The sequence below is a fragment of the Paramisgurnus dabryanus genome, chromosome 2 (assembly GCF_030506205.2).
Source record: "Paramisgurnus dabryanus chromosome 2, PD_genome_1.1, whole genome shotgun sequence".
Lineage (NCBI taxonomy): Eukaryota > Metazoa > Chordata > Actinopteri > Cypriniformes > Cobitidae > Paramisgurnus > Paramisgurnus dabryanus.
Genome location: NC_133338.1, coordinates 2,742,806 through 2,755,635, shown reverse-complemented (window position 1 = coordinate 2,755,635; position 12,830 = coordinate 2,742,806). Strand labels below are relative to the sequence as shown.

The 12,830-nt window shown below is 40.1% G+C and overlaps 1 protein-coding gene across 13 annotated transcripts in view; it reads left to right on the top strand.

Moving 5' to 3' along the window:
• Positions 1-11,807, top strand: part of LOC135731522 (adhesion G protein-coupled receptor L3) — a 235,137-nt gene extending 223,330 nt beyond the window's left edge. For 4 of the 13 annotated variants that reach the window (XM_065249566.2, XM_065249564.2, XM_065249563.2 and 1 more), the window contains 4 exons: positions 3,873-3,969; positions 7,206-7,334; positions 8,171-8,222; positions 8,871-9,069. In XM_065249566.2, the coding sequence (XP_065105638.2) occupies positions 3,873-3,969; positions 7,206-7,334; positions 8,171-8,222; positions 8,871-8,931 (339 nt within the window). In that variant the 3' untranslated portion in view covers positions 8,932-9,069. Of the gene's footprint in view, positions 1-3,872; positions 3,970-7,205; positions 7,335-8,170; positions 8,223-8,870 lie in introns of all 13 variants that reach the window. The other 9 variants (XM_065249552.2, XM_065249555.2, XM_065249554.2 and 6 more) reach the window with 3 other exon arrangements.
• Positions 11,808-12,830: the final 1,023 nt, after the last annotated feature.

Here is a 12,830-nt window from a genome sequence, read left to right as displayed (position 1 = left end):
TAAAGATGAAAAATCTTTTTATGAATTTTGAAAACTAAATGCGTTTACTAGAAATGAAAAGCTAACCTTAGAGGGGCGTGTACACCAAAGCTTTTAAACTGACTTTTTCAACTTTCCGCCTGGCTGAAAACACCAGGTGCTTGCCGACTGTAGGCGCTTGCCAGCTTTTTTCAGCAGAGCGCTTTGGTTGCTATGATATTTGTGGTTTGATTATCAGTCGTTGAACAATGCGGCCGTTGGTTGTTGTGATATTTGTCCCGCCTGTCCTCTGCTGTGATTGGACGGTCGAGTGAGAAGTGACATTGACGAGCTGAGCATTTCACCCAAAGTGAAACATTTTTCAGCTCTCGGCGCTGAGCACGGAAAAACCGACAATCCCCACCAGCTGCTGGCATTTTTGAAAAGCGTCGCCTTTCCATTAGAATCAATTGAAAACATACACTGGCCGCCGGCATAAATTCTTTGGTGTGAACGCTACCCTAGGCAACTTTCCCCAACTTTCTCTCGACATCAATGTCATCACCACCAAGCTTCCGACAGCTCTCTCAAACTTTATTTAACACATTTAAAAACCATAATAAGGAAATACTTTGTGGATGAATAATGTTTGTTGGGAATTGTGCCCACTTTGCCTTGTTTTTGAGATCTTGATGCATGATGACATTTAAAGTCTCAGACAAAGTCTTTAATCCCATGTAGCAACTTGTTAGCAAACGCCAATATTTACTCTTACCCCGCCAGCATTTTTTTTTTAAAGTTGCCAGCCAGCGCCAGCACTTTTCATGATTTTCACAAAAGTTTAATGCCTTCCAGAAAATGTTCTTCTTTAAATATATAAACAAACAATATACCAAATGAAAGAACCCCTTTGCTTTTAAACAAAAAAACCGTTTCATCCTACCTTCATTAGTTCTCTTGTAATAACTCTCAAATATGGGTAGGTTTCTTCAAAAAAAAAGCTGAGATAATTCCATTTTTGCGAAGGACTTTTGATAGAGATCAGATGCAGAGCGATCTTTAAAACATACACGGAGTTCTTTCTTTTTCACGTGAGGCGACACTTCCGGGTTGTATAATTTGCGGAAGTGCGCCACCTGGTGTATAATAATTGTGGAAAGACGGAAAATCTCGTCATTGGCCGGGAAGCGTTTTCTCTTAATTGACGAGATATCTCGTCAATGGCGGTGAAAGAGTTAAGACAATTTAATACTTTAAAAAGTCATGAGTGGGGTGTTACTGGTGTGTTTTATGGCATAGAATAAAACATTAAAATACATCGGGCTTATGTTAACTCAAGATTTGAGTATAAAAGATTTATAGATTTTGAGAAAAAAAAACATTGACTTGAGGACGATGGAACCTGAAGCGCTAAAATGCTAACTCATTTTAGTCCCTTCACGCTCGTCAACTGGCAATCACTTAAGTCAAATGCAGTCACCTGTACCTGTACACTACAACATGACAGTAAACTGTACATTTTAAGATGTACATCATGTTTAATTATATTAAGTATTGAAAGTATTTTTCATTATTACAAGACCTACACAAAAATGTATTCATTAAATATTTAAAGTAAAATATTCAGGCACTCAAAGGACGTTCAAACAAACCTTATTGTCCGCCGTCCTTGTCGCATACAAATCTGTGGCTTTGCATATCTGCGCTTTAATATCTCATTTCCATGGTAACAGTATGTCTGGATACATAATCTCCATGGAGACAAGATATGACCTTTAACCTTTTGTGGGTCATGTGCCGAGATGTCTGCAAACACGTAGCTGAAGCGCGCTGTGATGACCCGTGACACGCGCGTGTTTGCGTAAATGTCAGCAGGATGAGTAATAAGCTTTGAATGGCCCGACTCTTAAGATTCGTCTTCTTGTGTATTATAATACTGAACCTTTATACTTCTTTATTTATGAGCAGCACAGGACAGCGGCGCCCGGCTGTATCCCAGACAGCAGACGACTCCGCACCGGATCTGCATGGAAGCTGCACGGATCTGGCCCAGAGTGGTCTGCTGTCTGGGATGTCACCAGTAGTCATTATTGATGACCTGGAAGGGTTAATTCATCCCAAAATAAATCCTTATATCGCTTCAAACCCGTATGACTTTCAATCTTTCATGGAGTACCAGTGGAAGTTTTGAAGAAAGTGTCGATCACTGTTTTCAGTGCAGTGAATGGAGATTTCGAGCTTCAGAAAGTATAAAATCAATGAAGGCAGATTTGTAATTTTTGGGTGAACTATGAACACTGTGCAATGTTTCTTGTTGATGTGAAGTCTTTGCTGGGTCCAAAACCACCTCTCTACCTCCTATATAGTGCACAATGTTGGCACTTGACAATCATTTTCTACTTTTTAACTCTTTCCCCACCAACGTTTTTTTAAAGTTACCAGCCAGCACTGATTTTCACAAAAGTTGAATGCCTTCCAGAATTGTTTTTCTATAAATATATAAACATACAATTTATCAAATGAAAGAACAACATCCAAACAAACCTTTCATCCTATCTTCATTTGTTTTCTTTTTATCAGCTCTCAAATATGGGTAGGTTATTTAACTCTTTCACCGCCAGCGTTTTTAAAAAAAAGTTGCCAGCCAGCACCAGCGTTTTTCATGATTTTCACCAAAGTTTAATGCCTTCCAGAAAATGTTCTTCTTTAAATAAATAAACATACAATATACCAAATGAAAGAACAGACCATCTGCTTTCAAACAAAAAAAAAACGTTTCCTCCTACCTTTAGTGGTTCTTTTGTAATCAGCTTTTGAATATGGGTAGGTTTCTGCAAAAACACCATATTTTGAGCAAAAAGCAGAGATAATTCCATTTTTGTGACGGACTTTTCATAGAGATCCCATTCAGAGCGATCTTTAAAACAGACACTGACATGCAGCAGCTTGCCATAGGGCAATACTTCCGGGTTTAAAAAGTTGCGGAAGGGCGCCACCTGGTGGATAATAGCGGTATTGCGGAAAGACGGAAAATCTCGTCATTGGCGGGGAAGCGTTTTCTCTTAATTGACGAGATATCTCGTCAATGGCGGGGAAAGAGTTAAAAAATACCAAAGTTTGAGCCAAAAGCTGAAATAATTGTACAGTTTTGTAACAGACTTTTGTTAGAGATCAGACACAGAGTTGGATCAGTGGATGCTTCAGTGTTTTATAAGTTGGGTAAGAGCGCCACCTAGTAGATAATAGCGGAAATATGGATTGCCGTAAAAACTTGTCATTGGCAAGGAAAGAGTTAACAATGGCGAGGGAAAGAGTTAACAATAAACAGATAAATGTGATTGCTAGAAACTTTTATTTTAAATACAATAAATATTTGTATTAAAAATATAATAGATAAACGTAGTGATAAATAAACACGAGAAGCATTTATAGTATTATATTAAAGGCGGGGTGCAGGATTTTTGAAAAACACTTTGGAAAAGGGAGTCGGGCCGAGTACCAAAACACATTTGTAGCCAATCAACAGTAAGGGGCGTGTCTACTCAGCGACATCATTGCCTGGGTTGCGTATGTGTGGGGTGGGTCTATCAAAAGAAGGTCCAGATTCGATTGGGGTAGGGGTGTGTTTGTTTATGTGATTTTCCAATGTCAACATTGGCTTTCAGAGATCATGCACCCCGCCTTTAAAGTATTAAATTATCATCTAATACAGTAAACATGAAAAATGTTTCACAGCACAACTGATGTAAGGGTTTATGACCTTCAGTCCACGAAATCGGTCACTCATTTTTGAACACTTCTTCCCCATATAGTGGATTCAAATGTCATTCGCTATATAGGGAATAGTGAAGGAGTGAATGATTCCGGACACAGCACTTGGATGTTAGATTCACTTTATGTGATGTTCTTTACAGAGCCGAATCCGTCGAATGTGGAACGACACGGTGAGGAAACAGACAGAATCTTCATTCATGACCGGAGACATAAACAGCGCAGCTACACTCAACAGAGGTAGACGCACACACATACGCACACACATACACATACGCACACACACACGCACGCACACACAGGCACAGTATTCTGATGACAGTAATGTTTTGTAATGGTGATGGATTGACCCTCTTCAGATAGAGGAAGTGTCACGTTGGCAATAATTAGACTCTCAGCAAAGCCACACAGCACTTAACCCACACATGAGAGAGAGAGAGAGAGAGAGAGAGAGAGAGAGAGAGAGAGAGAGAGAGAGATGGCCAAACTGAGAGTTTGAGAAAACATTTCACATGCACACACACACACACACACACACACACACACACACACAAATGTGCCTAACTATCCATATGAAAACATATCACATATCTGTATTGCTTTCATTAAAAGTTATATTTTCCAAATTCAATATATGTGTTTGCATTTAAAAAGGAAATCTATTTAAATGCATGGATTGATGTTGTAGATTGAATTGACTTCAGAGTATTATACACACAACAGGCCCGGATAAACACATTGTAGTGCCCAAGTATGACCACATTTGAAGTGCCCCCCCCCACATATTTTAAAGGTCTAGTCATTGCAGGACTCCAAAATCACTTTTTACTAGGAGCACTACCTTAACGCCTCCTTAAAAAATTGAAGCGCAGGCAGAAAAGTTTAGGGGGACACCTTAAATCAGCCTGCAATGCAAATATTCACATTTTTCCCAAAATATCTGCATTACTGACAAATATTTATCTCTCTATGCATTTATTGCACATGTCCTTATGTACAATTGATCAAACTTTCAGAATAGGAACCCCCTTGACTAATTCTAGCCATTAGAGGCTGTTTACACTTGGCATTAACATGCGTTTTCGTCGATCGGATCACAAGTGGACGACGTTAATGCCAGGTGTAAACGGTGTTCAAAACGTTTTGAGCTCGTCCACTTTCGACCACTTTCAACCACATCCAGAGGTAGTCGAAACCACTTTCGATCGGATCGCTTTGGAGCTGCGGAACGCATATGTGGTTGAATGTGTTCGAACAGCCACACGCGACCGCCTTCTATCTTCCCATTTATCTAATCTGAGGTATTAAACACAAGTTTTATGTCTTTTTTGACTTCTGGCGTGAACATATGGTGAACAGCGCTATTTTTAGCCTTTCATTGATAAAACTACTGCGGGTGTTCTCCGTAGTTTCGTTTTGAAACCGTGAAAGTAGCGCGATCCTATTTCATCAATTGCGCTGAAAATTCAGAAAAAATCTCCAACATATAAACGTACAAAACACTGTGCAGCATGTATACTTGCTAAACAAGCAGCGGACTCCGCCATAATATTAGTTTGCGTCTATATAAACTCATAATTCCTCCCGCTCGCGTTTGAATGACAGCAGAGAGACTCGCCCACCGTCTCACAGACCACCCCCTCACAGTATTCAGGACAGATGCGGTCGAAAATGGACAAAAGAGACGGATTTAAATACCAGGTGTAAACGTAATGTGTCTCTTTCGTCCACTTCTGATACGATCGATGAAAACACATCTTAATACCAAGTGTAAACAGCCCCTTAGATACCCAAAAAGTCTCAGTTTACAACAAAAGGTACAACATATAGCTTGAAAATCTGACTTTTTCCATGTTTACACTGCAAAAAATGATTTTCAAGAAAACTTTTTCTTAGTATTTTTTGTCTTGTTTTCAGTAAAAATATCTAAGAATTCTTAAATTAAGAAGCTTTTTCTTGATGAGCAAAATGACCCAAGAAAATAAGTCTAGTTTTAAGACCAAAAATATCAAATTTAAGTGATTTTGTGCAAAAAAATGTAGTGTTTAAGAAAAATGTTCAAGATTTTTTTGCTTACCCCATTGGCAGATTTTTGTTGCTTGTTTTTTTGCACAAAATCACTTTAATTTGATATTTTTGGTCTAAAAACTAAACTTATTTTTTTGAGTCGTTTTGCTCATCAAGAAAAAGCTTCTTAATTTAAGTATTTTAAAATATTTTTTTACTGAAAACAAGACAAGAATTTTTTTCTTGAAAATAATTTTGAAAAATTAGGTCATTCAGATTTTTGTTTTGTGACGTAGGTAGCGAGTCTTATTATAATGATAATCCCGCCCCTTAATCTGCACTATCCAACTACGGCACTGCCATTTAGTGCATAGAGAAAGAGAGAGAGAAAATAATTGACAGCACAATTGAGTTTTTTTTTATTTCAAAAACCACCATTATGGTGATCAGTGTTTGCATTACATCGCTCCTTTGCATCTCAGGGGGCACACCCAGAAAATGGCTCATTTTTGCTCGCACTTAAAAACGTGCACATTTTAACACGCTTAATTTAATTATCTGTGTGGTATTTTAAGCTAAAACTTCCCATACGCACTCTGCGGACACCAAAGACTTATTTTACATCTTTAAAAAAATCTCACAATATGACCCCTTTAATATGTGTTCGGCTTTATGCTGGGCTGCGTAGACCCATCGGTAGATGTGCATGGTGACATAAAATGATTTACGCTTTGTGCAAATGAGAGAAAAAAACCTTGGTTTTATCCCGTGCCGCCGCCCAAAATGCCACCCTTGGCAGCTGCCTTAGTCACCCATGCACACCACTGTACACTTGTGGGCTTGCGATCTGCTCATATTTTAACAAATTTGCAGGTAGCACATGCACAAGTTTTTTTTTTTAAATGCTTGCGCTCTGTAAAACATGATCGTAGTCTGGAGCCCTTAGTGCCCCCCTATCGGCTGGTGATCCAGGGCACTCGCCCAATCCGTCTATGGATAATCTCACACACACACACTCACACACACACACACACACACACACACGCACACAAACGCACACATAAAGAGAACCGTCTGTTTCAGTTACAAATTGATGTGATACTTGTAAAGGTTATGACACTGTATGTGTACAGACACAGTGCAGGTCAGAGGTTGTAACTACTTCTGCAGTACAAGACATTAATGTGGATCTCAGTCAACCTTTAGCCTTTTTAAGGTCTCTCTCTCTCTCTCTCTCTCATACACAACCTTCATGTAAGAAATCAAACCCTGACTATAAAATGCTTCATACTATAATAAAATAGTATAATTTGATGTATAAAAGAGAGTGAGCCTTTGCCGAGACGGGATCTTGAATGTTTTTGCTTTTTCTGTGTCTGCGGCCGAGATGATAACACGACTGTATGCTAACACTGCATTCGTTTGATCTTCTCTGTGTGTTTTTCTCTCCATCTGTGTGGCTGCATCAGGTGCCATGGCCAATCACCTCATCCCAAACTCTCTGCTGCGCTCGCACACCTCTAACAACCCCTATAACACCTTACTGGGCGAATCGGGCGTCTATAACAACCCCACCCTCAGCATGTACAACACTCAAGGTGTGCCGCAATCTTCTGTTGCTTCAACTAACTCTGTGTGTGATGTTGGGAGGGACGGCGTCAGATATGTGGTTTCAAGCTCATTTTTATCTGTTGTCTGGTTCGAACACACACACACACACACACATGCATTACGACTTTGTGAGGTTAGCTGAAAGCATCTTGCGACTTGATAGAAAATCTTGCATTAGAGTCGCAAGACAGCATCGCCCGCTTCTTTCAAGTCATGCGGCTGTAATTTGTGTCTACGAGAATGTGGCGGCCTGTCTTTGTGTCGCGACAGAAAAAACGCAATTCAGCATGTTTCTCCTGACCCTTTAAGATGACTTCTTCTCTTTATTATTAACAACACGTCTCCTGCTACACTTGCTTCCTTTGCTGTCAGTTTTCTTCACTAAAGCACACAGAGACACAAACAGGTTTCAAGTCAGCCGGGAGGGCGGCACAGGACCGGTAACATTGTAGCGACCTTCAAATCTAATATCAATAAAAGCTCCCAAATTACAAATAGATCCCCAGCCACTTTTAATGTTCCTCTTTAGCGCGATCGATAGCTCTCCGACCGAACGTACGGGTCTGACTGTGGATGCGCACGTCGCTAATGCGGACCCAAGCCCTCCAGACATTAACAGGGTCCTTAAAGTACGATTTCATGCGCTTTACATGCACGTGCCGAGGGACTCGGGGGTGTGTCTGTATGTGAGAGGTGAAACCGCTTACCTGCGCTTCATAAAATCTGGTGCATGTTTTTTTTCAGCAGTCACTGTGAATGCTTACATGTACTCTCTCTCTGTCTCTCTTTCTCTTTCTCTCTTTTTTCCATGCTGTCCTTTAAGAGCCCTACAGAGAGACGAGTATGGGAGTCAGACTAAACATTGCTTACCAAATGTAATTTCTCTTGAAGTTATTACTCTGTCCTGATGTTGAAATCAATCTAGGAATCAGAGAGCTCTCTTACAAGCCATCGAATTAAAATACAAACCTGATTTTCTCTATAGCAGTGCACTTTCGGTTAAAACGGAAGTTTAGAGGATCATTCGATTATGATGTGGATAAAAAGTGCATGACAGGATCTAGAAAAGAAGTTTTCATTTAATTGATAATGAACTTGATACTTGCAGCAGTAATTCTGCGCGGTTAAAACCTATAGACAGTGCAGAAGCTCTCTCTGTACCTAATAATGATATATCTGTGTTATATAAAGGCCAGCATGACTGTGGTTTTACACTCTTGAGCGTCTGCATGGCTGTTGTGTGCGTCTGTGTACGTGCGTTGTGTCTTTGCCGAGCGGAATGTGATACGAGTAATCCGGCTGACGGGTAAGTCCATCAATGTGGGCTTGGCTGGCACGTTCCCGTGAATATGTGAATGAGCTCTTATCAGCCCCGAACCCCTGACGAATCCAATCAACACCCTCGATAACGTTAACGTGCAAGCCCAATTAATATCTGCCTCAGGGATGAATAGTGTGAGCATGTGACTCTAACAGATGTGTCGCCTGGTTTTAATTACTGCTCTCTGACTCCCGTCTTACAGAGGGACTTCTGAACAATGCCCGGGATACAAGTGCCATGGATACTCTACCGCTGAATGGTAACCACGGCAACAGCTACAGCCTGGCCAGCGCCGATTACTTGAGCGACTGCGTGCAGATCATCGACCGCACGTACAACGTACACAAAGAGACCACGCTGGAGAAACGCATCCTCAAAGAGCTCACGTCCAACTACCTGCCCACCTACCTGAACAATCACGACCGCACGGCCGAGCACGGACGCAACCTCATGAACAAGTTGGTTAACGAAGTCAACGGGGGCGGGCTGAAAGACACGCCCATGCTACCCGTCAATCTGGGGTTGGGCCTGGCGGACTCCACCCCTTTCCTGCCCGAGGACGGCCTGGGCCTCGAGCTGGTCAGGGAAGAGTCCAGCGCACCTCTGCTTCCCCTTGACATTCACTCTCAGCCCCTTCCCAACACGTTCGACTCATCCAGACGCCGCCTTCCGCAAGAAAACAGCGAGAGTTTTTTCCCTTTGCTGACTGAAGAGCAAACGGACGAAACTCCGTCCCCCCAGAGAGACTCGCTGTACACCAGCATGCCCACGCTGCCCGAGCCAGACGGCGTGCGCTCGCTGCCCCGCTGCGGGGACGTGCACACCCTCCCCAGGAGCGGAGAGCCGGATGACGTGTACTATAAGAGCATGCCCAACCTTGGCTCGCGGAACCACCTGCACCAGCTGCATTCCTACTATCAGCTGGGCCGCGGCAGCAGCGACGGCTTCATCGTCCCACCTAAAGATGACCTTTCGCCTGAGGAGCCTGCACACCTCGTCACCAGCTTATAGAGGTCGCGCTTGTGATTCGTCCAGCTTAGTTCGTCCTTCAGGCCACTACCCCTCCCCTGATCACATCACAACCTTTTTTGTACCTTTCAGTTGTCGCGGTTGTTTCGACTTTTGTTTCTGTGTGTGCGCAGAGAAATGGACTGCGCCGAAAAACCTCGGGAGGGGATTTTGTACTGTGTTCGGCAGAGGATTATGGGTACTTTTGTTTGCAGAGGAACCTTTGCTGATGTTCGTCTCGTCTGTACAATTCTGCTTAAAGGGTGAACGGACCCAAAACGGAGCCTTGCGGGATTACGTGAACTCAAGACTTGCAGCAACCCAAAAGGAATACAAATAACTGCCAGAGACGTTCAAGTTCAACACCAATCAAGTTGAAAGCAATGTGACTCGAAAACTATTTTAATACCTTCTGTATCCATATTTGCTTTTTAAATATTTTTCTTCTGGTAAGGTGAAAAGCGACACATTTTGCTACAGTATTCCTCAAGTGAAGCAAAACCGGACGATATCAAAAGGACAACTTTACCACGTGTGCTCTAGAGCAGACTTTCTCTTTTTTTCTGTATTAATAACAAATATTAAAAGAGGGCCGACACTAATACTAGAGAATATTTCTATGTACATATAGAGACGTTACAGAAACAGTGCTCATTCAGTCTCCACACCCCCTGCTTCTGTAACCATGGTGATTTCAGATGTCTCATCGTCCATGACCGATTTCAACAGGTTTCTTTCTTTAATTATATCTCCTACGTTCATGTCTTATCACAATAAAAACACTGTCAGGCAATCACAGTGACAATAAATAGACAATAAACAAATACTTTGCTAATGGTATCCAGTTTTTGGTGGATATTTTCCTTGTTCTGTTTGGATTATCGCTCGATTGAATCAAGTTTGTAGATAAATAAAGAAAGCCCAATATTAAAAAATGTTGACTTTCAACATGTATGTAGAGATAGAGGTTTGAGAAACACAATATCAGAGATCTTTGTGATTCATATGGGTTAAGAATTTGTCATGGGTGTGAACAAGACACTTGACATTTAGGCCTTGTTTTTGCATTATCTTCTTTTCTGAAGGAGAATACATGAATGATTATTTATTTCAACTGAAGACAATGACACTAAGTACAATCTATTTAGAGAAATGTCTGGAGGTGAAATCTATGCGGCAGATATAATAGGTTTTTTTTTTTCATTTCAAATACGATTATGGGATTTATTTTTATTTATTTTCTGTGGTTAAATGACCTCTCACTAATATTTGTTGTAACAGTGAAACTTGTTTGCCAACAAATAAATGACTGAAAAATAATGATGATGATAATGATGATGATGCGGTGGTGGGCGGTCGCTGTGTGTTTGTGTTTTCTCTCAATGTAAAACAATGGAAATTATGTCTTTCATATTCTAATTCAGTTCCTTAAAGTGATACCCAAAAATGAAAAGTCATCATTTACTTTCCCCAATGTTGTTCTGAACCTGAGTTGAGTTTCTTTATTCTTTTGAACACAAAGTAAGATATTTTGATAAATAATGTAACCACACAGTACACATCAAACATTGACTTCCATAGTCATTCTGTCATCATTTACGCACCCTTAAGTTGTTCCAAACCATTATAAATAAAGATATTTTAATAAATGTTTGCAACCATATCTGGGGCACCATCCACTTCCATTGTATTATTTTTCCTTTTATGGAAGTGAATGGTGTTTGGTTACAAAAATTTTTCAAAATATCTTCCTTTGTAGTTGAGCAGAACAAAAACATTTATACAAGTTTGAACCAACATGAGAATGAGAAAATGATGACAGATTTTTTAAATTTAGGTGAACTATCCTTTTAATATATAAATACAAGGGCTTACATTTGGATTAGATGAAATTTGAACTGAACATACTGTACGTTTTCATCAATGATTGTATAAATTAATTATTAATTTTGTTTGGAGGGTTTTTATTATTCAGGATTTACCTCCACCCCACCCTCCCATACACAACTCCCTGTTAATATATATTTTATTTACAATTAATTTCAATTTAAACTCAAGATCCTGTAAAGCGTGGCCAGTTTCATTTATATTCTAATTTATGATTTGAAAGAAGGCGACTGTGGCGTTTAATTTTTGCCAACCCTGCAAGACTAAAATAAAGATGAGCTAATTTCATAATGCCACAATGAAAGTTTAACACGCTGGCGTTAAAGCATGCCGATGTTTGTGTCGGGTCTATAAACGGCAAGTCTGTACGCTAGTAAACTTTTAATGTACTGTACGTCAATCTCTCCGGCTGCTGCCCTAAATAAGATTCCTTTTTGGGCGAGATGACGGTATTTAAATTTAAATCACTTCCGCTTGGTGAAAACATGTTTTGAAATTCATTGCTCTTGAAGGAAATTAAAAGATGCTGGAGAGCAGACCGACAAGTTGCCATGGATACAGAATTCCTCTTCAGCTCCTCCGAACAATGAAGAACGTCTTCTGAAATTACTTTTATTGAGTTATTCTGCCTAATTTCATCCGACTCTGAGGGGGAAAACGAGTCTGAAGATGTAGAAAAATAAATAAATGAAGGAGCCTTGAAATACATGTCGTACAATAGGCACTTCTGGGAAAATTAAACTGCTTTTAGGAACCTTTGATACATTATTTCTGCTTTTGTGCTTGTAGTTATGGCCGTGAGGTTCAATTGCTCTCTAGTAAAGGATGCATGTTTTATGCAAAGCCTCCCTGACGATCTACTTCAAACAGGAATTTGTTGTGTAACACGATCAAGGTCATTCGTTTACTTACTGTTAATAAATGAAAGAATTGGTGCATGGATAATTTCTATTTCATCTCTTGCTATTTTCTTTAACAATGTTATTTTTACATTTGTAATGACCTTCAGAAGCTAAATAAGATGATAAAAACATTTGAAACACATTTACATTAGCATGACTCTTAAATGGATTGACTTCTCCAGCATCAGTGAATGTTTCTTTAAAGAGCAACTATCGTCCAATTCATGATTTTACATTTCCTTTGGTGTGTAAGTGTGTATTAGTAAATGTTAATGATATACAAAAGATACAAACCCAAAGTAAGCGATTATGCGAGTTATCGTCTCCATATAAATCATGAGTCCAAGATGGCGTTGTTAACTAAA